The sequence below is a fragment of the Strix aluco genome, chromosome 30 (genome assembly GCF_031877795.1).
Source record: "Strix aluco isolate bStrAlu1 chromosome 30, bStrAlu1.hap1, whole genome shotgun sequence".
NCBI classification, from domain to species: domain Eukaryota; kingdom Metazoa; phylum Chordata; class Aves; order Strigiformes; family Strigidae; genus Strix; species Strix aluco.
The window spans coordinates 2784121-2808110 of record NC_133960.1 but is presented as its reverse complement, the minus strand read 5'-3'; the positions used below and the strand labels follow the sequence as shown (position 1 = coordinate 2808110).

Below are 23990 nucleotides of genomic sequence, written 5' to 3'. Positions count from 1 at the left end.
CCTCCTCCCCGTGCCTCTGCTCCTGCTGCATCTGCACAGCTCCTGGGAGCCCCAGGATGGTGGCAGGGGTCTGGCAGTGGCTACCTACAGGGGCTGGGCTACTAGCCCTTGGCCCTACATGGCCCCGCATCGGTGGGAGATGTGGTGAGCGGCCGGCGGAGCGCGGGAGGGAGCCGGACATGTCCCCATGGGGACGGTTTCCCGCAGCTGTGCTCCCTCCCTCGGCAATTGGGGTTTTCCTCTTCCAGAGCCGATTCCTCCCCGGCCTCTTTACCTTGGTCACAGGGAGCCAAACCCCTCCCTATCCCCAGCCCGGGCCGCATCCTGCCCGCGGGGAGCGATACGGGATGAAATGACACTAAATTAAACCAACCCCCTCCTGTGTGAGTATTTATTGGTTTGCGGTGGCTGCCTGGAGCCCAGCACCCAGCTCCCTGGCGGGGAGGGGGCACGGAGCCCCCCCCGTGCTCCCTCGCTGTCCCTGGGGCTGGCGGAGGGGGGTGGGTGGCCACCCCGGCGCTATTTGGAGGTGGGGGGGCCCTGGCTGAGCTGCAGCAGGGAGTTGGTGGCGTAATTCTGGAAGAGGGGCTGGAGGAACATGCCGACGGTGCCGAAGACGCAGACGAAGACGAAGATCCACAAGAAGAGGCGGTCGATGACCATGGCCACGTACTTCCAGTCCTCGCTCACCTGCGCGGGGCCGGGAGAGAGGCCGGGTCAGCCGGGGGCCTCCAGCATCACCCGGGGCCGCTCCAGTGAACCCCAAATTTGCTCCCTCAGCGCTGCAGCTCCCGGGGCCGCCTGCCAGCCCGCCGCGGGGCTCGCTCCCCCCGCTGCCACCCGTGCTGCTGAGCCCCGGGAAACTCATCTCCCCAGTGATGGGGGGAGAGGGGGCCCCCGGTTCCGCAGCTCTGTCCGAGCTTGGCTCTGCCAAAACCTGCAGCCTCCCGGGGCCGCGCAGGGTCAGGCCTCCCGGGGTTCCGGAGCGGCTGCAGCGGCAGGTCGGGGGTCAGGGCTGGGCCCCCTCCCTGGGCAGGGGGTGTGGGGGGGGTCCCCGGGCACGGGGCCGGGCAGGGACCCCCCTGGTGCTCGTGCACGTTCCTTCCTGTGGTGCAGTCGTGCACCAGCTCATGCTCTGCACCCCGAAGCTGTGCCTGCACCTCAGAGCCCTGCCTGCACCCCGCAGCCCCGCCCGCATCCCAGAGCCTGCCTGTATCCTGCAGCCCTGCCAGCACCCCACAGCTCTGTCTGCACCCCATGGCCCTGCCCGCATCCCACAGCCCTGCCCGCACCCCACAGCCCTGCCTGTACTCCACAGCCCTGCCTGCATCCCACAGCTCTGCCTGCATCCTGCAGCCTTACCTACGCTCCATAGCCCTGCCCGCACCCTGCAGCCCTGCCCGCACCCCACAGCCCTGCCCGCACCCCACAGTTCTCCCCACACCCCACAACCCTGCCTGTGCTCCACAGCCCTGCCTGCTCCCCACAGCCCTGCCCGCATCCCACAGCGCTGCCTGCACCCCACAGCCCTGCCCGCACCCCACAGCCCTGCCTGTGCTCCACAGCCCTGCCTGCTCCCCACAGCCCTGCCCGCACCCCACAGCCCTGCCCGCTCCCCACTGCCCTGCCCGCATCCCACAGCGCTGCCCGCACCCCACAGCCCTGCCCGCACCCCACAGCCCTGCCTGTGCTCCACAGCCCTGCCTGCTCCCCACAGCCCTGCCTGCTCCCCACAGCCCTGCCCGCACCCCACAGCCCTGCCTGCTCCCCACTGCCCTGCCCGCATCCCACAGCGCTGCCTGCACCCCACAGCCCTGCCCGCACCCCACAGCCCTGCCTGTGCTCCACAGCCCTGCCTGCTCCCCACAGCCCTCCCCGCACCCCACAGCCCTGCCTGTGCTCCACAGCCCTCCCCGCGCCCCACAGCTCTGCCCGCACCCCACTGCCCTGCCCACACCCCACAGCCCCTGCCCGCACCCCGCCCCGACTCACGCTCTGGTCGTCGTCCTCGCTGCGCATGTGGTCGGCGATGAAGCGCACGCCATCCACCGCCTCCTCCAGCCCGCAGGCGCAACCGGCCTCGGGGGCCGGCGCCTGCCCCTGCTGCTCCCGGTAGCCGTTGAGCCCCTCGGCTTTGGCAGCGCCGGGGTTGGCGTAGCAGGCGCAGGCCCGGGCGCCGGCCCGGAGGAAGAGGGTGGCCGCGGCGGCGCGTTCCTGGGTGTGCCGGCGTTGGCGCAGGCGCTGGCGCGCGCAGTTCTGCCGCGGCTGCTTCATGAAAAGCAGCGCCGGGAGCTTGCGGAGGAAGAGGCTGCGGACCCAGGGCGGCATGGTGTGCGTGGTGGGCGAGCGGTGGTGCACGTTGAGGACGCAGACGCTGGTGACGATGGAGAAGGTCACCAGCACCATGGTGAACATGAGGTACTTGCCCACCAGCGGCACGTCCAGCGAGGTGGGGGGCACGATCTTGGAGATGAGCAGCAGGAAGACGGTGAGGGCGAGCAGGACGGAGATGCAGAGCGTCATCTTCTCGCCACAGTCGGATGGGAGGTAGAAGACGAGGATGGCCAAGGAGGTGATGAGGATGCAGGGGATGATGAGGTTGATGGTGTAGAAGAGCGGCTTGCGCCGGATGATGAAGTCGTAGGTGATGTCCACGTAAGTGGAGTCGTCAGGGTTCTCGTTGCGCCGTCCCGGCAGCGCCACGATGTCCCACTCGCCGCTGGGCGTGAAGTCGTCCAGGCTGGCCACGTCGCTCTTCAGCACCAGGTCGATCTCGGTGCGGTCGTAGGTCCAGGAGCGGAACTTCATGGTGCAGTTCTGCTGGTCGAAGGGGAAATGCTTCACCTCGATCTTGCAGGCGCTCTTGTAGATGGCCGGCGGCAGCCAGAAGATGCTGCCGTCGTAGGAGATCACCGCGTTGGAGTAGAAGGAGACCTCGTACATCCCGTCGGCGCTGGGGTGAAGGGAGGGGTTGTCAGCCCTGCAACGGCACCACCCCGAGCCCCAGGTGGGGTTGGGGTACGCACAGCTCCCCCCCGCAAAAAAACCCAACCACCTACTTGTTGTAGAGCACCACGTCGGGCAGCCAGATGTGCTTGGAGGGCAGACGGACCTTCTTCATGTTGTCAAAGTCCTCCGGCTTCCAGGTGAGGCGGTAATCCTCCCACTCCTGCGGGCAGGCAGGCTCAGGGCGTGGGATGGGGGGGCTCGGGGGGGGGTGGGCAGGGCAGGGTGGACATGGGGATCCTACTCAGGGTGTATGGGGGGTCCTGAGGCACTGTGCTGAGGGGATGGGGGCAGGCTGGACACGGAGGGGTCCAGGGCAGGGTGCAGGGGGGTGTCCAGGGCAGTGTGGACATGGGGGGGGGGGGCAGGACAGGGTGCAAGGCGGGGCAGGGCAGGATGGACATGGGGGGGCCCAGGGCAGGGTGCAGGGCAGTTCCCAGGACAGGGTGGACCTGGGGGGTCCCCAGGACAGGGTGCAGCGGGGCCCAGGATAGGGTGGACACAGGGGGGGGCCCAGGGCAGGGTGCGGGGGGGGTCAGGGCAGGGTGGACATGGGGGGTCCCCAGGACAGGGTGGACACGGGGGGGGCTCCAGGACAGGGTGCAGGGGGGTCCCCAGGACAGGGTGGACACGGGGGGGCTCCAGGACAGGGTGGACACGGGGGGGCTCCAGGACAGGGTGCAGGGGGGTCCCCAGGACAGGGTGGACACGGGGGGGCTCCAGGACAGGGTGGACACGGGGGGGCTCCAGGACAGGGTGCAGGGGGGTCCCCAGGACAGGGTGGACACGGGGGGGCTCCAGGACAGGGTGCAGGGGGGTCCCCAGGACAGGGTGGACACGGGGGGGCTCCAGGACAGGGTGGACACGGGGGGGCTCCAGGACAGGGTGCAGGGGGGTCCCCAGGACAGGGTGGACACGGGGGGGCTCCAGGACAGGGTGGACACGGGGGGGCTCCAGGACAGGGTGCAGGGGGGTCCCCAGGACAGGGTGGACACGGGGGGGCTCCAGGGCCACAGCAGAGTCCAGGGCTCCCACCTGGGTCAGCCAGACGTTGGTGGTCATGATCTGCTCCCGCTCGTGCTGCGGGGAGAGTGGCACCGGTTACTCGGGGTGCTGGAGGTGGGGAGGGGGGTGGAATCTGCAGAGCCCCCCCGAGGAGACAGGGCAGGGAGCAGAGCACCGGCCAACTCACCACGCTGATGAGCTGCGCCAGAGACACCATCAGCTGCACGGTGACCAGCTCGGAGCCGTTGGTCGCCGGGCGGATCAGCTTGTTGTAGCGCGCGGGGTCCAGCAGATACTCGACCAGCCGCTCCTCCGTGTCCGTGCCCAGGCTCCCTTGGGGCGCGGGGGGAGGCTGAGCCCCGCGGCGGCGGGCAGGGCCCCCCCCCCCCCAACCCCGGGAAGGGTCCGGACCCCCCCACACCGCGGCTGAGCCTGTGCCCGCCCCGGGAGGGGTCTGGGTGTGACGGTGCGAGGGTGTGCGGGTGGCACCGCCGGGCACCGGCTGCTCTCAGGGCAGGGGGGGCCCGGGGGGGGGGAAATGGGGGGACCTGGGGGGCTGCGGTGCAGCTCCGGGAGGCCTCTGCCCCCCCTCTGCCTGTCCCTGCCTGCTCCTGCCCCCCCCCCGCCCTCACCCACCCCCGGCACCGCCCCGGTGGAGCGGTTCGGGCAGGCGGAACCCCCGGGCCCGTCGGTGTCGCGGGGGCCGCAGAGCCCCGGGGGGGGCCGGGGAGCACCGGGAGCACCGGGAGCCAGCGGGAGGCACCGGCAACGCAGCGGCGCCGCTACCGCGTCCACGCCGGGTCTGCGCGGGTTCGGTACCGGGGCGGCGCCGGACGGTTCTGTGCAGCAGGAGCAGCCCCGGGGCCCGGTCCGGTCCCCTCCCCACCGGTGCCGGTGCCCGCCACCCCCCCCGGCTCCCGGCACTTACGTCTGAGGGCGGCGAGGAGGCAGAGGACGCGGAGCAGCGCCATGGGGGCGGCCCGCTGCCGGTGCCGCTGCCGGTGCCGCTGCCGGTGCCGCTGCCGGTGCCCGGGCGCTGTCCCCGGTGCTGCCCGCGCTCTCCGCGGTGCTGGAGCCGGCGGCGGCGGCCCGGGCGGGGCGGCCCCGGGCGGGAGGCGGTGCCGGGCGCTGCGCCGGGGCCGCCCCGCGCTCCTCGCTCCGCCGCCGTCACCGCCGCCGTCAGCGGCCCCGGGGCCGCCCCCGCCTCCGCCCCGCCGCGCCCCGGCGACCCCGGGGGGAGCAGGGGACACTGCGGGGGGGGCGAGGAGGGGCCGAGCTCCCTCAACCCTCCGCTCCACCGAGCTCCGGCCCCCCCCGCCCCCGGTCCCTGCACGGCCGCAGCGGGGCGGGGGAGCCCCGGGAACCGGGGGCGGGAACTGAGGCGGGAGCGAAGGGGGGGGGAAGCGCCCGGAGCCTCCCCGCGGCCCCAGAGCCCCGCCCGGCGCCGCCACACACGGGGGAGGGGGGTCTCAGGCCCCGGGACCCCCCGGGGACCCCCCGGGCTCCAGCCCCCCCCCACCTCCGGTGCCCCCCCCCCCGTCGGTGCCCCCATCCCCAGGCCGCCACGTGACCCCCACGTGACCCCTCTAGGCCAGGGGCGGGGCTCGCCCCCCGCTGGCCCCGCCCCCTCGCCTTCCGGGGCGCCTCCCCGACGTCACTTCCGGTTTGGCGTCGCCCCGCCCGGTTGCACGGACGCTTCCTGTGGTTGGAGCCCCGCCCCTTCCGCTGGCGGCGGGAGGGGTCACTTCCGGAGAGCGGGGCCGTCCCGCCGCCATCTTGGGCCGGCTCCGGGGGCTGCGGCGGCGGCGGCGGCGGAGCGGGTCCCTCCATGGGAAGATGCAGCGGGCGGGGGCGGAGGAGGCGGCGGGGTCGCAGGCGGCGGCGGGGGGGCCCGGGCGGAGCGGGGCCGAGGTGGCGGCGGCCTCCGCCGGGCGGCTCCTGAGGCGGGAGCTGCGGCTGCTCGAGTCCATCTTCCACCGGGGCCACGAGCGGTTCCGCATCGGCAGCGCCTGCCCCGACGAGATCAGCTGCGAGTTCGTCCCGGGAGCCGGGGCCCGCGCCGGTGCCTCCGGTTCCCGGGGGCCGCCGCCGGGGCCCGTCCGCATCCACTGCAATATCACGGTGAGGCCCGGGGGCGGGCGGGGGGGGAGCACCGGCCCGGTGCGACGGGCCCTGGCTCGGTGGGGCGACCCTGGGACTGAGGAGCCACCCCGGCCCGCTTCGGGGAGCCGCCGGAGGCGGGGGCCGGAGCTGCCGACCCGTGGCCCGGTGGAGCCCGGCGGCGGTTGGGGCGAGCAGGGCCCGGATCCGCTGCCCTTCCGGGGTCCCTCGGCTGCGGGGCGCGGGGGGCCCGAGGCCAGGCTCAGGGGGGGGAGCTGCCTCCGGTCCCGCACGGGTACGAGCCGTGCTGAGCCCCCACGGGGGTCCCTACACCGGGAGGCATCTCCCAGCAGAGCAAACCCCGGAGCCTCCCCCCTCGAGCGGGGGGCGGCAGCTTGGGGGGGGACACGGGGCGCTCTCGCCGCCCTGATGGCCCCTCCCCCCCCGTACCAGACTGTGCTCCCCGCTTCTGTGCTTGCCCCGGGTGTTTTTGAGGGGGGGGTCCCGGGTGGCCCTGACCTGGAGGAGTGGGGTACCCGCGGCATCAGCGCTGGGCTCTTTGCGTCTGCTCCGGCTTAGCTGAGCCCCGCTTTTAGGGGGACCCCAGTTCTGGGGTGCTCAAACTGATGAATTTGAGCCGCTATTGCGGCTCCAGACGAGCAGCAGCGGAGCAGGAAAACCCCCGGAACGGCGCCGGTGTCCGGGATTTTCCAGACGGGCGCTGTGGGAGCTGCCACTGCCTTTGCCCTCGGCCTCTGCCCGGCTGCTGTGGGGTCGCGCACACCCAGTTCTTCTCCTGCAGCGCTTCTGGTCCAGAGCTGGCGAGGCCAGAGGCCTGTGGGGGAGCAGAAAACACCCGCAGTGTCCTGCCTGAACCACCTTCCCACAAAAAAAGATCTTGGCAACTGACGGGGTGGCCAAAATGTCACCACTGTGTATTCCCCCTGCTCCCCAGGCTGGGGGGGAGCAGCACAGAGCTGAGCCAGATCCACATGGTTAGAGCTGGGCTTTATTTTGCCCTCGGATTAATCCGGAGGGTGGATGAAGTCGCTCGTGGGCCGTTCCGCTGCTCTCTGCGCTCTGGAGGGATTCGTGTGCGGGAGACGTGGGGCTGCAGCTCCCTGTCCTGCCCAGCTCGCTGCTCCGTTCCCCGCTGGCGGTGTCAGTGGGACACTGAGGCAGTTGTGGCAGCTCAGACACCACCTTCTCCTTCTCTCCAGGAGTCTTATCCAGCTGTTCCCCCGATATGGTCTGTGGAGTCGGACGATCCGAACCTGGCAGCTATCCTGGAGAGGCTGGTGGAAGTCAGGAAAGGAAACACGCTGGTGAGCGGGTGCTGCCTGGGGAGCGCGGAGAGGTGGCGAGAGGGTGGCTGCTTCAGGAGGGTGAAATCCCTGCTGCATCCCTCCAGCTGCATGAGGCGGGAGGTGCGCCTGGTCTCAGAAAGCTTCAGGAAATTTGGGATGAGCAGCTCTGACTTCTCTCGAGTTTGATATTGGGGTGTGATTTTCCTCCCCCTGTGGCCGCCGCTGCTTGGAGCAGGAGGGAGCAGCCCTTGTTTGCGACGGAAAGCGTCGCAGCGCCGCGGACGGCTGAGGCTGAGCTTGGCCTGTGGGTCTCTGCGCTTCTCTGACCCCTGTCTGCTCTCCGGACAGCTTTTGCAGCACCTGAAGCGAATAATCTCCGACCTGTGCAAACTCTACAACCTCCCCCAACATCCAGATGTTGAAATGCTGGACCAGCCTCTGCCGGCAGAACAGGTGAGTGACTGGGGAGGAGACTTTCTAAGCTCGTAAGATGAGTTCTCTGGAGTTTCTTTTGGAGGCTGAGGCTTCCAAACCCCCAAAGGAGGAACGCTGATATGGAAGGAGGTAGGTGCTGATCTCTGCCTGGGGTGGATTCCTGTCCTGGGGGATGCCAGCCTGCTCCGTTGGGCCTTGGTGCTGTTTAGCCACTCTGGTGTGGTGTCCTGTAAAGGTTCTTGGCTTCTCTCTGCTTTTAACTTGGTTCTCTGAAGGTTCTTGGCTTCACTCTGCTTTTAACTTGGTTCTCTGAAGGTTCTTGGCTTCTCTCTGCTTTTAACTTGGTTCTGCTTATAAATCCTTTTTTAACTTTGCCTCAGAAGTATCTGGGAAGGCAGGAGAGCGTTGCCCCAGGAAGCTGACAGTGCGATCTTCATCTCTGTCTTTTTGTCCCCGCAGAGCACACAGGAAGAGGTGTCCTCTGAAGAGGAAGATGAAGAGATGCCGGAGGTAAGTGCCGCCCCGCTGTATGAGGAAGTACACCGGAGAGCTGAGCACAGGGAGGTGCCTGCTGAAAGGTGCAGAGGGATCGTGTCTGGGAGGAGCTCGTGGAGTTCAGACAGGGAAGAGCCCGGTTTGGCTCAGAGGCTGGATTGTTCTCAGCGTTTTGCTGCTGGGGACCCAGGTCCTGAGCCACAGGTGGGAGCAACGTGTTCACAAACCACAGGGGACCGCAGCCGCCACGAGGCGTAGCCGCGGCCTCCGAAGGCATCCAGACAAGCTGAGAGTGGAGCCCCTTGGATGGTTTCTCTCTCGGCTCACGCTGCTGCGCTCTAGAGCCTGGAATTTACTCACAAGCGATGGGATTTCCGGGCTGCCATTGCTGGCAGGGAAATCACACCATGAAAATGGAACTCCCGCAGAGAGGATTAGGTAGGATGGCTGAGCGTGCAAGCGAGCTAATTGGCAGGAGTGGCAGAGGCAGCCATACTTCACTGCAGGCTGAGAATATCATGCTGCAAAACCCACAGGCTTCGGTTGTTTGGTTTGCGGTTTAGAGATCTCTAGAAGTGGGTGGAATAATCTTGAATCTCCATGGTGACGTTTAGCGATGCCTCGCACACTTCTGGGGGGTGAGAGGCACGGGCACCGAGTCAGCAGCACTGCAGAACCCGGGGGCAGGTCACTTAGCAGCAGCACGCCTGGTAGTTGTTGGGCTTTTAGCAAAGTTTAATAGCTTGGTAAATCAAGGCTGGCCTTTGCCAGCGTCCCCGGAGAAAACGAGGAGATTTAAACCGGTACCAGCGTAACCTCGCGTATTTCCAGACTTGCTGCTTCGTGGCACGTTTGTGATGTGCGAGTCCTCACGCTCCTGTGGGCTGGAAAAGAAATCCTTGGGAACTGAGCGTTCCCCCTCGTGCTTTCTGCTAACACCGTGCGGGGACGACGCTCTCGCCTGGAGCAAAGGTTTCTTGGATTTGTTGGGCCGTGTCGGAAGAGCAGAGCCGTGCCCTGGTGCGGAGATGCATTACGCAGGTTAATCCACTCGAGGGATTTTCTAGGTGGATCTGTTTCCCTCTGTGTGACAGTCTAAAAATGTCAAAGCCTTTCCAAAAAGGCTGCTCATCCAGAATAGCAGCCAGCCTGGAGAGGCCGAAGTAAACACTTGTTCGGAGGATTTAACACCAGCGCCCGCAGTCCAGGCGCAGTGTGGGAGCCGCTGCGCGGGGGGGAGATCTCTGCAGTGGCCCCTGATTGCTGCCACTGGTTTTTACTGGTTATTAACATCGGGGTCTTGCACACGTCAGCCTGACGAGCGTTGTTAACGAGGGGCAGAGCCTCTGCCGGGGTTGGGGAGAGCATCGGGGGCGTGCTGTGGGGTGGAGAGCTGAGCCTCAACGCGCTGTGAAACCTCTTTTTGAGGGGCAAACATCCCGCGCTGCTGGATTTTTTTTTTTTGTGTGTGAGGGTCTCTTCTTGTGCTGCCTGTGCTCGTGTTGGGTTTGTGCTCGGGAGGGGGGAACGGCGTGGCCTGGCAGCGCCATGCTGAGCCTGCGCCTCACTCCAGCCGCCCAGAAACGCAGCGCGGGGCTGCTCAAGCCACGCACGTGCTGAGATGCAGGTGCCCTTCGGTTGCATGGGGCTCGCTGGGGAGCGTACGTAGGATTAATGACTAATTATAAACAGACGTGAGACTTGGCAGGGAAGAATCCAGCAAACAAAGAGCTTGTATGAGCCCGGTTGAATTCTGGAAAGGGAAGTGTGCCGTTCTGCCCGCTGGCTTTGGTACGGGAGGGCCGCGGGAGCCCAGCACCTGTAACTTCTTCGCTGAGCGTGCCCAGGCCTTGTGTCTTCCACCCTGTTTGTGCCTTGGATTGGGGCTTCCTGGGGAGGGAGAGTGGCACCGGGAATCCTTCCTGGTTCAGGGCAGCTTCCATCTGCAATACTTGGAGCAGGGAGGAGTGAAGAAGATCTCCTGCAGCTCCCCTCTCCCCTTCCCAGGACACTGAGGACTTGGACCACTATGAGATGAAAGAGGAAGAGCCGGCAGATGGGAAGAAGACAGAGGATGAAGGCATTGGGAAGGAAAACCTGGCCATTTTAGAGAAAATAAAAAAGAACCAGAGGCAAGATTACTTAAATGTACGTGTCGCCCGGCGGGCGGGCGGGTTGGGGAAGCAGAGGGACCCAAGGGCGAGAGCGATGAAGGCACCTGCTAAGCCCTAAGTCAGAGGGAGCGTCCCTGGCCGAGGTACAGCAGCGGCTTCAGGGGCTGGCGTGGCTGGTGCAGGGAAGTTGTGAACTGCCTCTGCAGTGCAGGGAAGTAAGTGGGGTGCCCCCGAGGCAGCGGTGCTACGTGGGGCAGCCTTCCTGCAGGGAGAGCTGGGGTTCCCCTCTGCTCCCAGGAGCTGCACCTCGCTTTGGGCCGTGGAGGTGGCTGGTGGGTTCTGCTTTTATACTCCCGGGCTGAGATTCTTGCGCAGTGGAGAGCGCACGGAGGCGTTTCTGCTGCAGCTGCGCTGCCTGGGGTGGCCTCTTCGGGGCGAAGGAAGTTGTTGTAGGGGGGAAGGAGAAGACACAGGTGGGAGACGTGATAAAGTCTAGTTCAGAGGCTGGACGGGAGTTCTAGCTCAGGTTTTAGCCTCGTAGAGCAACAGCCGTGGAGGGTGCAGTGTAACAATGCAACTTCCCTCCCAAATTCCTCGCAGGGTGCAGTGTCTGGGTCTGTGCAGGCCACCGACCGGCTAATGAAGGAGCTCAGGGATATTTACCGATCACCAAGTTTCAAGGGCGGTAAGTGCTGCGGGGAGCTCAAGGGAGGGGGCTGCTGCTCTGCTGTTCACACCAGGGTTCTCCTCCTCGTTCCGGGTGGCACCTTACGAGCCTCAGAGCTGTTCTGCTCCGCTCAGCTGGGGAAAGGATCTCCAGCTTTCAGTGGTTGTGGCGCTCTCAAGAATGAGCAAAACTGCCTGGCAGTCTCTGTTCCTGCCGGTGCTGGGTGGAAGTGAGTGTGCTGTGGGTGGGAGGATTATCTGGCTTCAAGGGTGATGGTGCTTCTACCCCTTTCCTGAGCCTGAGGACTCAGAGAGAGCACTTGTAGGAAAACTACTCCCTCAGGATGGTCCTTCTGGATAAGTGCTGCTTTTTGGGGTGGGCTGTGCCAGGCTGAGGTGGTGCTGCAGGGCCAAGGGGATTTGAAATCTGGGTGCTGGTTTGACCCCCTGTTCAGTCTCCCCCCATAGCAACACGCCTCTTCTCTGCCTTCCAGGATACTATGCAGTTGAACTAGTGAACGACAGCCTGTACGATTGGAACGTCAAACTCCTGAAGTAGGTGCCATAGCTTGGGATTGTGCAACTGTGGTGGGTGTTGGTGGTGGGAGCAGAGGGGAAGCGAGCAGGGCAGGGGAGCACCGGGCAGACCTTGGGTTAGCCTCTCTCGGGCAGCTTGCTTGCTGTCTCCGCATCGGAAAGGAGATGCCATCTCCAGAGATAATCCGAGGGCTCTGCAAGTCTGTCTGCTGTTCCTAGAGTCCTGGAAGAGGTGCATCAGACAAAACCCCGAGCTTTCACACCCTCCAGACACCACTGCTGCCTTTTCCTTGGGCCAGGCAGTCTTTATTTTTAAGCTGGCAGCATGCAAAAAGGGTGTGATGGTCTTCTCTGCAAACCAGGAGCAGAATGGTGACAGCCCGTGCTGTCGCTGCCCTGGGTGAGCGCCCACGGGCCCGCTGGCAGCCAGGTTGTGCAGGTACAGTAGCTCCGGGCTTCGGTGGCAGCGAGCGCGGCCGGCCCGAGCTGCGCAGCCTCGGCTCTGACCCGCTGGGCTTTGCCTTCGGCAGGGTTGACGAGGACAGCGCTTTGCACAACGATCTCCAGATCCTCAAAGAGAAAGAAGGCACAGATTTCATCCTCCTAAACTTCTCCTTTAAAGTAAGGCTTCCTCCCCCTCCTCGAGATACGCCTGTCTCGGTGAGTCATCAGAGAAGACGTTTCTCAGCGGCTTTGCTTCCCTTCTCTTGTTCCAGGATAACTTCCCTTTTGATCCGCCGTTCGTAAGGGTCGTGTCCCCGGTGCTGTCAGGGGGGTAAGTGACTGTTTGTCTGTCTCTGCTCGCCGAGGTCTCCAGCGCTGCTTCCTGCAGCAGTTTTCACTAAGAGTTTATCCAGTCCCATAATCTCCCCAACACGAGTTTGCGGTAGTTCTGGGAAGCACAGACAGGGGTGGTGGTTTTTTTCTTTTGTGCGTGCGTTTTTCTATCTGAGATCTACTCTGAGAAAATGGTTCGTCTCTGGAGCAGCGGGTGGGTGAGGCTGTGTCCATCCCTGACACAATTCATTGTACCAGCACTGGCGTGGCCAGCAGGGACAGGGAAGGGATCTGAGCCCTGGGCTCAGCACTGGAGAGGCCGCCCCTTGATGAGTGGGTTCAGTTTTGGGCCCCTCACTCCAAAAAGGCCATTGAATGACTCGAGCGTGTCCAGAGAAGGGCAACGGAGCTGGTGCAGGGTCTGGAGCACAGGTCTGATGGGGAGCGGCTGAGGGACCTGGGGGGGTTTAGTGTGGAGAAGAGGAGGCTGAGGGGAGACCTCCTGGCCCTCTGCAACTCCCTGAAAGGAGGGTGCAGAGAGGGGGGAGGAGTCTCTTGAGCCAAGGACCCAGCGGCAGGCCAAGAGGGAATGGCCTCAAGCTGCGCCAGGGCAGGGTCAGACTGGCTCTTAGGAAGGATTTCTTTGCAGAAGGGGTTGTTGGGCGTTGGAATGGGCTGCCCAGGGCAGGGGGGGAGTCCCCATCCCTGGAGGGGTTGAAGAGTCGGGTTGAGCCAGCGCTGAGGGATCTGGTGGAGTTGGGAACGGTCAGGGTGAGGTTCATGGTGGGGCTGGAGGAGCTTCAAGGGCTTTTCCAACCCGCATGATTCTGGGGTTCTGTCTGAGATCTACTCTCAGAGAATGGTTCCTCTCTGGAGCAGCGGGTGGGTGAGGCTGTGTCCGTCCCTGACGTAACTTTGCCCCGTTCCCTCCCCAAGGTATGTTCTGGGTGGCGGTGCCATCTGCATGGAGCTGCTTACAAAACAGGTGAGTGCTGACAGTACGTGGACGTGGTGTTGCTGCTGTCTGCTGTGCTTTGTATCCCCACTGCTCGCAGCCAGATCCTGCCTGTACCCCTGCCTGGCAGCTGCCTGTCGTGGCCTTGCGATGCCTGTGCCGGGCTCGGGGAGGCCCTTTTGTTGCTGGGGGGAAGCGCAGCCCCGCGGGCGGGGGTTCTGTCAGCGCTGGCCTCACCGGGTTCTCTGTCCCTCAGGGCTGGAGCAGCGCCTACTCCATCGAGTCGGTCATTATGCAGATCAGCGCGACTCTGGTGAAAGGGAAAGCCCGAGTACAGTTTGGAGCCAACAAGGTAGGGCCAGGTCGGCGCAGGAGAACTTGAGGGGCTCTTGGTCGCGGGACGGAGGCAGACGAGCGGCTCCGGCAGCGCGGTTCGCGTCGGGGAGGCGTGTGGGGTGGCTGGCACCGGGCTCCGGCTGGGCTGAGGGGTCGTTCTGCCTAATGAAAGGGCTCAAACAAATGAAGTTCTGATTAAGACTAAACCGATGCATGAAAGTTTTGCTTGTGTTTGTTTCCCAAGGACTCCTCACCTGCTTTCCCATGGCCTCTTTGTCTGTCTAGACACAAGTAAAACGCTCCCTGTATAACTCACTGCTGGCAGAGTCAAAGCCCTCAGTGGGCGCTTCCCTCGACCACCCAAGCCCCTCACTCTGTTTTCACCACGCATGCTCAGACTATGTAAACGAATTCCAGGAACTCGTTATCACAAGACACCCCTTTCCAGGAAATCTAATGAATATGTATGATTTGTGTGTGTGTAAACTGATGTCCCTTGCGAATTCGGGGGAGCCCTTATGGTGGAGAATCCGCGGGGCAACCCCAGCGCTGCTGATGAAGAATTCCTGCGTAATGGTTATTCTGCATCCTGACTGTTGAGAGAATTAATTTATTTCACTTCCCTTGCAGAATCAGTACAGCCTGACGAGAGCACAGCAGTCCTACAAGTCCCTGGTTCAGATTCATGAGAAGAACGGTAAGGGCTGAGGGAGAGGGTCTGCAAGGTTTCCCCTTGCTAGTCCGAGCTCCCTTAGGCCGAGTGTCCAGACAGAATCACAGAATCGTCTAGGTTGGAAAAGACCTTGAAGATCATCTAGTCCAACCATTGACCTAACACTGACAGTTCCCAACTCCACCAGATCCCTCAGCACTGGGTCAACCCGACTCTTCAACCCCTCCAGGGATGGGGACTCCCCCCCTGCCCTGGGCAGCCCATTCCAACGCCCAACAGCCCCTTCTGCAAAGAAATCCTTCCTAAGAGCCAGTCTGACCCTGCCCTGGCGCAGCTTGAGGCCATTCCCTCTTGGCCTGCCGCTGGGTCCTTGGCTCAAGAGACTCCTGCCCCCTCTCTGCACCCTCCTTTCAGGGAGTTGCAGAGGGCCAGGAGGTCTCCCCTCAGCCTCCTCTTCTCCACACTAAACCCCCCCAGTTCCCTCAGCCGCTCCCCATCAGACCTGTGCTCCAGACCCTGCACCAGCTCCGTTGCCCTTCTCTGGACACGCTCGAGTCATTCAATGGCCTTTTTGGAGTGAGGGGCCCAAAACTGAACCCACTCATCGAGGGGCGGCCTCACCAGTGCCGAGTACAGGGGCAAGATCCCTTCCCTGTCCCTGCTGGCCACGCCAGTGCTGGTACAAGCCAGGATGCCATTGGCCTTCTTGGCCCCCTGGGCACACTGCTGGCTCATTACCAATCCCCCCCAGGTCCCTCTCTGACTGGCAGCTCTCCAGCCACTCCTCCCCAGGCCTGTAGCCCTGCTGGGGGTTGTTGTGGCCCAAGGGCAGCACCCGGCATTTGGCCTTAGTGAAGCTCATACAGTTGCCCTCAGCCCATCGCTCCAGCCTGGCCAGGTCTCTCTGCAGAGCCTCCCCACCCTCGAGCAGATCAACACCCCCACCCAACTGGGTGTCATCTGCAAACTGACTGAGGGTGCAGTTTTGTTTTTTTTTTTTTTTCTGCCCCGAGTGCAAAAGTTTCCTGCAGTGAGACGGCAGCGGCGCGTGGCTGCGGATCCCTCAGCAGGTCGCTGTCTGGGTGCTGTTGGGAAGGAACCCCAAGAGAAAGGCTCCTGGGAATGTGGGAGACGTGGCCCTTTGGGAGCTTCTCCGGGTGTTTGTTCGTGTTCCCCCTCACAGACCCCTCTCCTCGTTTCAGGCTGGTACACACCGCCCAAGGAGGACGGCTAGCGTGGGTGCCGCAGGACCGATCTTGATTATCTTCTGGATGCTCTTCTTGGATCTTAACGATGCCTCTTGGCTTTCTCCCAGGACGTAATAGCTCTGCCTGTTGCCGGACAATAACGGCTGTTAAAAACTCTAAATAAAAACTGTTTAAGCAGTCGGACCGACCTAAAACACTTGCTGGACCCTTGCTAGCAGGCATTCTTGTTAAAACAAACTTTTGAGCCTCTTGTATCGCTGGAAGCTTTCGACTCTACTCCAGTCTAGAGCGTCCTCCTTACCTATGCTATGGATTTAATTTATTTTCTTATTTCATGTACACTGCTTTTTTTTGTTACAGTGTATGATGGATGTGTATGGAAAATGTATCTTTGGAGAAAAATTACAGTTTGTTAATTTGAAGATGCTGGTCTGACTTAATTTTTTTTGTTTTTCCAAGCTGCTGCTGGGTGGATCGTACCCTGTGCTGGCAGCGGTGGGGGGCAACCCCCTTCGCCGTGGCTGTGCCACGCTGCCTCTTCAGCCCTGGGGCCGTGGCGGGGCAGCGGATGGAGCCGAGGTGGGGGCACCGGGATGCAAAAACCCCCGGCCAAGCCCTGCGGGAAGGTCTGAAACAGCCGCTGTGGAGGAAGAAAACCCTTTTTTGGTTTGGTTTTTTTTTTTTTTTTGTGGCAACAACGGAGCAGGGCTTCCGCCCCCTTCTCCCCTAGAGCAAGAACAGACTTTTTTCTTTATAAACTGCAAACTTACACCGCTGGAAGGGGAGAGGGGAAGATCCATAACGCTTCCCTGGATCCTGCTGTGGATGAGGGGGTTGTAGCTGCACCCCAGGGCTGCCAGCTCGCACCCCAAACTTCTCCACGTCCCGTCTCGCCAGGCACTGAGACACGCGGAGGTTCGGCTGTGACAAACGTGGAGCTGGAGCCCTTTCCCACCGAGGGGGAAGGCGGCGGAGCCCCTCGCACGTGTAAATGCTGCGCTGTGAATGAAAGCAGGGGCCTGGTTCTGTAGGGTTTTATTTTATTTTTCCTCCTCAAGCCCTCCTTCCTGCTCGGCTCAGCCCCAGCCCTCAGTGGAGGGCGTTGCTGCAGTCCTGCCCTGTTGCTTCAGTCCCTGTTCCTTGCTCCATCCTGAGGTTGCTGGAAGGAGATTTGGGTGTTGGAGCTCCTGAGTTCCAGGGTGTCCTCGGCTGGAGGGCATAGCTGACTCATTAGTGTCAAAGCCGACCATCGCTATTAATTCACTGTGTTTGAATAAAAGTTATTAGAAAATCAAAGGGCCTCAGAAGTCCATTATCTCCTCCAGCAGCTGTTCCCCTCTTTAGGCGTTGTCCTGCCCCAAGCCTTGCGATAAAAAGATGCTGTAGGAGAGGGATTGCTGATGGCTGCTCTGTGCCTGCTGCAGGAGCGGCTCCGGCCTCGCCCAGGGACTATTTTTAAGCACTTTGCTGAAGGCTGAGAGGGTTTGGGTACACTGAGCGACTCTGCCCTGCTCTGCTCCTCAGCCCTGAACCAGCACCCCGTGGGGGCCTGAGCTTTCCCCAGTCCTGGTGCTGGGGGGGGCAGAGGCAGCCGCGCTCCACTCCCCTCTTCAGCTCAGCACCAAGGAACCTGCTGGGGAGGGGCGTTCAACCAGTTCAATGAAGGGTTAAAAAGCTTGAGGTGTTGCTATTTGGTGAAGCGGGGGCTGTGCCCGGTGCTGCGGTTGGGGTTGGGCACGCTGAGTAGGTCAGGAGAGCTCAGGGTGTGAGTCCTCCCGAATCGTGGCGGCTCTCTGGGCCGGGATGAGCGGGAGAGTTGAACAGGGCCCTGCAGGACCCTCGGCTGCTCCGCTGGCGGGTGACGGGGCTGGAAGCGCGGCAGGACCGGCGCAGGCTGGCGTCTGGCAGGTGTCTGCCTGTCCCATCTGTTGTCCCCCACCCCAGTGTCAGGATCCGTCCTGCTCCGAGTCGGGCTCAGCGCTCGTCACCACCGCACTGGCTCAGCTCTTGTTTTGGCTTCTCGGGGACGCAGGCGTGTGGTGCCATCTGTCCCCGCTGCCGCAGACGCTCCCACAGCCGGGAGCTGGCAGGGGATGGGGACCGGGAGACACTTCCCAAAGACGTGGGGATGGCGTGTCGCAGGGAACACCACCGCAGCACGAAGCCACCGGGACGGAGCTGCCCGCACGCCTGTCCTGCTGTTGAGGCTCCTGGAAAGACGAAGGAGGGGGGGGTGATTTAAATCTGCCGAGGAAAGAAAACAAACCAGCACCTTTCACATCAAGCTAACAGCCGAGTTTACATGGAGTTTTCCTCAAGAAGGCGAAGCTGAAGCCGGCCGGGATCCTGCTGCCAGTTTGGGCACCGACCTCGCAGCGACGCTTTGCCACCACGAGGCGCATCCTGCCCAGCGGCACCGGCAAGGAAACTGCCACCATTTCCTACGGCGCTGCCGGCGACCCTGCACCGCTGCTCGAGGCTGCCCAGCACCTCCCCGCACCCCGACAGGGCCGGGCATGGTGCTGGGGACCAGCCGTCGCTTCGGAGCCGGGGTCTGTTGTCCCAGTGTCCCCCCTCGCAGCAGCAGGACACCCCCTCCGTGACCTGGCTGGTCCTTGGGGATGTTCTCCAGCCCCTGCAAACAGGAGGAGCCCGCGTCCTGCCCCGAACTAGGGGGCTGGGGGAGCATCTCTACCTGCAAAACCCCATCCCTTTCCGTTGTGCCCGTGCAAACGGCTCGGTGAGGGCCCCCCCGGCACCGTGTGGCCCAGCTGCCGGCCCAGCAGGAAGCCAAACCCCGGCTCGCCCGGGGTTTTCCGGTGAGGTCTCGGTGCAGCCAGCAAAAGTAGGTCTTCGCTGGTGTGATGTGAACCACAGCCGCGGCCTCAGCGAGCGCACCGGGACCTGCCCTCGCCCCGTCGGGCTGCGCACAGGGTGGGGGGGTTCGTACATGGGGTCCTTGCACGGAGTGGGGGGGACCGTGCACAGGTCCCGTATGTGGGGTCCACGCACAGACCCTGTGCAGGGGGTGTCTGTGGGGTGCGGGGTCAAAGCCCCCTTGTCCCATCAGCTGATGGTCTCCCGAGGTCTCCCGGTCGCACCGGGACGGGACGGGACACCCCCCCCCACCTGTGTCCCCCCGCCGCCGGCCCCGCCGCTCTCAGGGACCACGCAGCCTTCGGTAGCCACCGGACAGAGACCCCCGGCCCGGGGCTCCCCGAGGCTGCCGGGGCCGGTGGCCGCCCGCCCGGCCGGTGCCGCGCCGTCCCCCGGGGCCGCCCCCTCCGGATCTGGGCGGGGAGCGGCCGGACCCGCCGCCCCCTCCGGCCCCTCCGGCTCCGTCCCGTCCCGTCCCGTCGCGTCGCGTCCCGTCCCGTCCCGCCGCCGCCGCATGGGGCCCCCCGGGCCGGCCTGACTCCCCCCTGCAGCTCCGCCGCCCCCGGAGACGGGCCCCGCCGAAGAGCCGCGACGGGACCCCCCGGCTGCCCGGCCCCGGTCGGACCCCCCGGAGCACGGAGAGACCCCCCCCGAGCCCCTTCCCCGCGGGCAGAGGACCCTCGGAGCCGCCCCGGGGCTGCCCCAGCCGGACCCCCCGGACGCCCGGCGAGACCCCCCCCGACTCATCCCATCGCTGGAGCAGAGACCCCTGCCCCCCCCGGGACCCTTCCCCGGGGCCAGGGACCCCCGGGGAGACGCGGTCCCCTCCTCAGGACACAGGAGCCGGCACCCCTGGGGACCCACCAGCCGTCCCCGCGGGGGCGAAGGACGCCTGGAGCCCCCCACCCACAGGGGGGGCGAAGGCCCCGGACCCCCTGCCCACATCTCCCCTCCCGGGCTGGCCCCTGGCCACCGAGGGTCCCGCTCAGGGGGCTGGGGGGAGCCGGGCTGCCCCGTGCCCCCCCCGGCTGAGCCGGCCGTGAGCCGGCGGGGCGGCCGTGGGGCGTCGAGGAGCCCCAGGTGGGCCGCAGCACCCAGCCCCTCCCCAGCCCCATGGCGGCCAAGTGGTTCAAGGAGTTCCCCTCCAGCCTGAAGACGGTTTCGGAGAGGGCTCGGCCGGGCAGCGGTAGCCTGGGCAAGAGCCGCAAGAATTCGGCCGCCGAGTTGGGGGGCTGCCGGGCCGGCCCGGGGGGTGGCAAGGAGGGGGGTGGGCGGCTGTCACGGGACAACCTGCAGGGTCTGCTCCAGGCTGCCACTGGGAAGATGCGGAAGAACTCACGAGTGGAGGGGGGGGCGCCGGAGGGACCCCCCAAAGCCTGCGGCACCTACATCAACCGCCTCATCAAGGTGGAGGCTCATGAGAAGAACGGGAAGGGGTACCCCAGCCCCCCTCCCGCCGGCCTGCCAGCCCCTGAGCAGGACAAGGGGAAGACCCTCAAGACAGAGACGGTAAGGGGACATGGGGGGGGGGAGACTGGGGAGGGGGGGGGTGTGCGGCACTGGTGGCTTTAACCGCTTTGGGCTCCAGCTCATTAGCCCCGTTAACCCCGAGGCTTTCATCGTGCCTGGCTCTGCTGCCTTCAAATCCCATTCAAAGCTCCCTTCATCCCGACTTGCCCTTCATCTGCTGGGGGGTGGGGGGGGGGAGCACCCGCCAGTCCTCGCCGCGTCCCACCGTGTCCCATCCCACCCTGACCCCAGCGCTCGGCCGCTGGTTAAACAAAGGCTGACGTAAAGCTTTTCTGAGCAGCTGGGCTTTCACCCCCACACAGTCCCGGGGTGGCTGGGAAGGGGGACACGGACAGTGTCACCCAAAAGGGTCCCTGAGCCCCCCCTCAGGCTTCTCCCCACCGCTGGGGTGCATAGGAATGGGCGCTGCCCCCACCAAAGGTGCCCCCGGCTGCATCCTCGTGGGGTGGTGACCTGGCTCCAGCTACCCCGGACGAGCTGCCATCCTCCCCCAGTGTCCCTGTCCCCTGCCTGGCAGTGGGACCCCCCTCAGAGTCCCCTGAGGCCGCCGGTGCCCGTCCCCTCCCCAGGTCATCATCCTGGAGGACTACGCCGACCCCTACGACGCCAAGCGCACCAAGGGGCAGCGGGAGGCCGAGCGCCTGGGGGAGAACGACGGGTACATGGAGCCCTACGACGCCCAGCAGATGATCACAGGTACGTGACCACAGGGGAGACCTCGTCACCCTGCAGCTCCCTGAAAGGACGTTGTGGAGAGGTTGGTGCTGGTCTCTGCTCCCAGGGAATTAGTGACAGAACGAGAGGGAACGGCTTGAAACTGCAACAGGGGAGGGTCAGGCTGGACAGGAGGGAAAAATGTTTCCCAGCAAGAGTGGTCAGAGAGTGGAATAGGCTGCCCAGGGAGGGGGTGGAGTCCCCACCCCTGGGTGTGTTTAAGGGCCCTTTGGATGAGCTGTGGGATAGGGGAGAGCTTTGTAGAGTCGGGCTGAGGGTTGGACTCGCTGATCCCGAGGGGCTTTTCCAACCTGAATGATCCTGGGAGTCTGTGGCTGGCACCGCTCCCCAGCCTGGAGCGCGCGGCCGCCCTTGGAGCCGCCCGGTGCGGGAGGCTCCGGGAACAGGAAAGCTGCTCGTCGCTTCCTGCGGCTGCGCGGGGCCAGATAAGGAGCAGGCGCGAGGCCGGACGCTGACCCGTGCCCACCGGCCCCTCGCCCGGTGCCACCACCTCCCGCCGTCGCCCAACGGGTGCCCAGGGCCGGTGCAAAGCCCTCAGTGTCACCCAGCTGTCCTGGGACAGGGCGGGGGGGATGCAGCATCCCCAAGGGTCCCCCATGGCCAGTGCACCCCCCCCCCTCCAGCCAGCGACCCCCAGGCCGGCATGGCAGCCGCCCAGCTGGCCAGAACAACAGGAACTGACTCGGCCGGAAGCTCAAATAAAAGATTTGCTGCTGATGGTTTTTTTCCATGAGGGGCAGCCTGGGCTGTTTGGTGGAGCCCGGCGCCGCGGGGTGAAGTGGGGGGATGTGGAGGAAGGGGGAGGTTTATGGGGTGAGCCCCCCGCCCTGGGGTGACCTCCTGCGGGGCCAAGCTTCAGCGTGGGGTGTAGCATCCTGCTGCCACGGAGCCCCACTGGCCCCGCCGGCGTGTTTCTGTGCCCACAGCGCCGGTAGCCTCGGGGCTGCGACAGCAGGCCAGGCGCCACGAGGATGGGCCCCTTCCTGCTCCGGCTCCTCCCAAGCCCGTTCTCAATGGGGTGTCCCAGGCCTGGGGTAGCCGGTGCACACCCCAGAGGTGTTTGGGCTGGGGGTGGGGGGTGTTTCAAGGGGCACGCAACCCCCTCCCTGACCCACCGTTCCTCTTCCCCACAGAAATCCGCCGTCGGGGCTCCAAGGACCCCCTGGTCAAAGCCATCCTGCTGCTGGACGGTCCTGGCGAGCCCGGGGAGGGGGGTGGCAAGCCAGAGCCGGCCAAGCGGCCAGGGGGCAAGGAGGCAGCGGGGAAGGGGCCACAGCTCTACGACACCCCCTATGAGCCCGGGGAGGGGGTGGCTGGGGGGACCCCGGAGCGCAGGGCGAGGGCTGGGGACGGGCGCCTGCCTGAGAACGACGAGCGTCCTGCGGGCGAGTACGAGCAGCCCTGGGAGTGGAAGAAGGAGCAGATCGTCAAAGCGCTGTCAGGTAGGGGACAGGGATGGGGACGGGGATGGGGACAGGGAGAGACGTTTTAGTAGAGGCTGTAGGGGTAAGACAAGGCATAATGGTTTTAAACTAAAAGAGGGGAGATTCAGATTAGATACAAGGATGAAATTTTTTATGCTGAGAGTGATGAGACACCGGCACAGGTTGCCCAGAGAGGTGGTAAATGCCCCATCCCTGGAAATATTCAAGGTCAAGTTGAACAGGGCTCTGAGCAACCTGATCTAGATGAAGATGCCCCCGCTCATGGCAGGGGGGTTGGAGTAGATGGGGACGGGGACACGGATGGGGACAGGGATGGGGATGGGGACAGAGATGGGGCGGGAGGTGGCATGAAGCGGGGCTTTGGGGGCTCACATCTTGTGTGTGTGTGTGTCCCCCAGTCCAGTTTGAGGGCTCAGAGCGTCCCAAGGAGGAGATGCCGCGGCAGCACCTCCGCCAGAAGAGCTGGACCCCCAAGATGCTGAAGCCGGCGGGCGGCGAGTACGGCGAGGGGGAGCGGGTGGACCCTGCCCTGGCGCTGGAGAAGCAGCCGTGAGTCCCGAGACCGAATCGGGGTGGGAAATGGAGGGGGGGGTGGGAAATGGAGGGGGGTGTGGGTGGGTCTGGGGCTTTGCCACCGCTCACCACCACTACCACCTCCCCGCAGCTGGTACCACGGGGCCATCACGCGGGCCGAGGCGGAGAGCCGGCTGCAGGCGTGCCGGGAGGCCGGCTACCTCGTGCGCACCAGCGAGACCGGCAGCGGCAAGTACTCCATCGCGCTCAAGTGAGTGGCCGCAGAGTTGGGGGGGGGTCCCAACCCTGGGAGGTTGGGGTGGTCCCAACCCTGCGGGGGGTCCCACCCTGGAGCGGGGGGGTCCCACCCTGGAGGGATGCAGTGGCAGGAGCTCCCTGGTTGTTGACGCCAGAGCCCTGATGGGGTGGGAGCACCCAGGTCCCTGGGGATGGCACCCCCCAACCCACAGCGGGACCCAGGCATCCTGGCGCGGCGCTGGGCTGAGGTGGGGAGGTGGTGGTGAAGTCGGGGGTGGGGGTGCAGGCGGTGCGTCCCCCTCCCCGGCGCATTGTCGGGAGCGCTGGTGGCGTTTCCTTCCTGAGGAAGCGGAGCCCCTGGAGCCGAAACAATCGGAGCGGGACGGGAACAAACAGGGGTGGATGCGGCGGTGGCCGTGGGGCAGGCGGGCGCCGGGGGGTTGGCGGCACCGCTGACGCCCACCCGCCACCCAGGACCAGCCAGGGACCCGTCCACATCATCGTGGCCCAGACCAAGGACAACAAGTACACGCTCAGCCAGGCCAGCGGGGTCTTCGCCAGCGTCCCCGAGGTCGTGCACTACTACTCCACCGAGAAACTGCCCTTCAAGGGGGCTGAGCACATGGCCCTGCTGCACCCCGTCCACTGCAAGCTGCATTAGCACCCACTAATGCCCCCCAGACTGGCTCATGACCCCCGGCCCCGGGGCGTGGGGCAGGGTCCGACCCCGCTGATCGCCGCGGGCCGCGGCAGGGGTCTCGCAGAGGACCCCCTTGGTCATGTCCCCTGTCCTGTGGGGACCCCGCTCCTGCCTGGTGGCTGCTGCCCGCCGCTGGACTCCGGCAGGGCTGTGCTGCCCGTTTGCCGGGACGGATCCTGCCCGCCCTGTGCCGGAGCTGAGCCGCTGTGGGGGCTGCCTCTGGCGCCCGGGGCGGGGGGACGCGGCGAGATGGGGATGTGTAACGAAGTAGTAAAATAAACTTGGTGGCTGAGAGGAAGCGGGTGGTCCTGGAGGGGC

General features: G+C 64.9%; 3 protein-coding genes across 3 annotated transcripts; 2 read left to right on the top strand and 1 right to left on the bottom strand.

The window, feature by feature from the left end:
- Positions 1–377: 377 nt before the first annotated feature.
- Positions 378–5132, bottom strand: CHRNB2 (cholinergic receptor nicotinic beta 2 subunit). Its single transcript, XM_074809660.1, has 6 exons — positions 4940–5132; positions 4199–4344; positions 4042–4086; positions 3060–3169; positions 1993–2953; positions 378–690 (listed from the first exon to the last, which is right to left on the bottom strand). The coding sequence occupies exons 1-6, from the start codon at positions 4980–4982 to the stop codon at positions 520–522; spliced, it is 1476 nt and encodes a 491-aa protein (XP_074665761.1). The 5' UTR covers positions 4983–5132; the 3' UTR covers positions 378–519.
- A 700-nt stretch (positions 5133–5832) lies between these two features.
- On the top strand, positions 5833–16036 carry UBE2Q1 (ubiquitin conjugating enzyme E2 Q1). The gene is made up of 13 exons (XM_074809664.1): positions 5833–6132; positions 7332–7436; positions 7767–7871; positions 8313–8363; positions 10356–10496; positions 11063–11147; positions 11623–11683; positions 12196–12286; positions 12382–12440; positions 13379–13427; positions 13654–13749; positions 14364–14430; positions 15609–16036. Exons 1-13 carry the CDS (start codon positions 5848–5850, stop codon positions 15638–15640), a joined length of 1227 nt encoding a protein of 408 aa, XP_074665765.1. The 5' UTR covers positions 5833–5847; the 3' UTR covers positions 15641–16036.
- A 2932-nt stretch (positions 16037–18968) lies between these two features.
- Positions 18969–23966, top strand: SHE (Src homology 2 domain containing E). Its single transcript, XM_074809662.1, has 6 exons — positions 18969–20000; positions 20591–20717; positions 21890–22198; positions 22600–22750; positions 22866–22985; positions 23447–23966. The coding sequence occupies exons 1-6, from the start codon at positions 19605–19607 to the stop codon at positions 23631–23633; spliced, it is 1290 nt and encodes a 429-aa protein (XP_074665763.1). The 5' UTR covers positions 18969–19604; the 3' UTR covers positions 23634–23966.
- Positions 23967–23990: the final 24 nt, after the last annotated feature.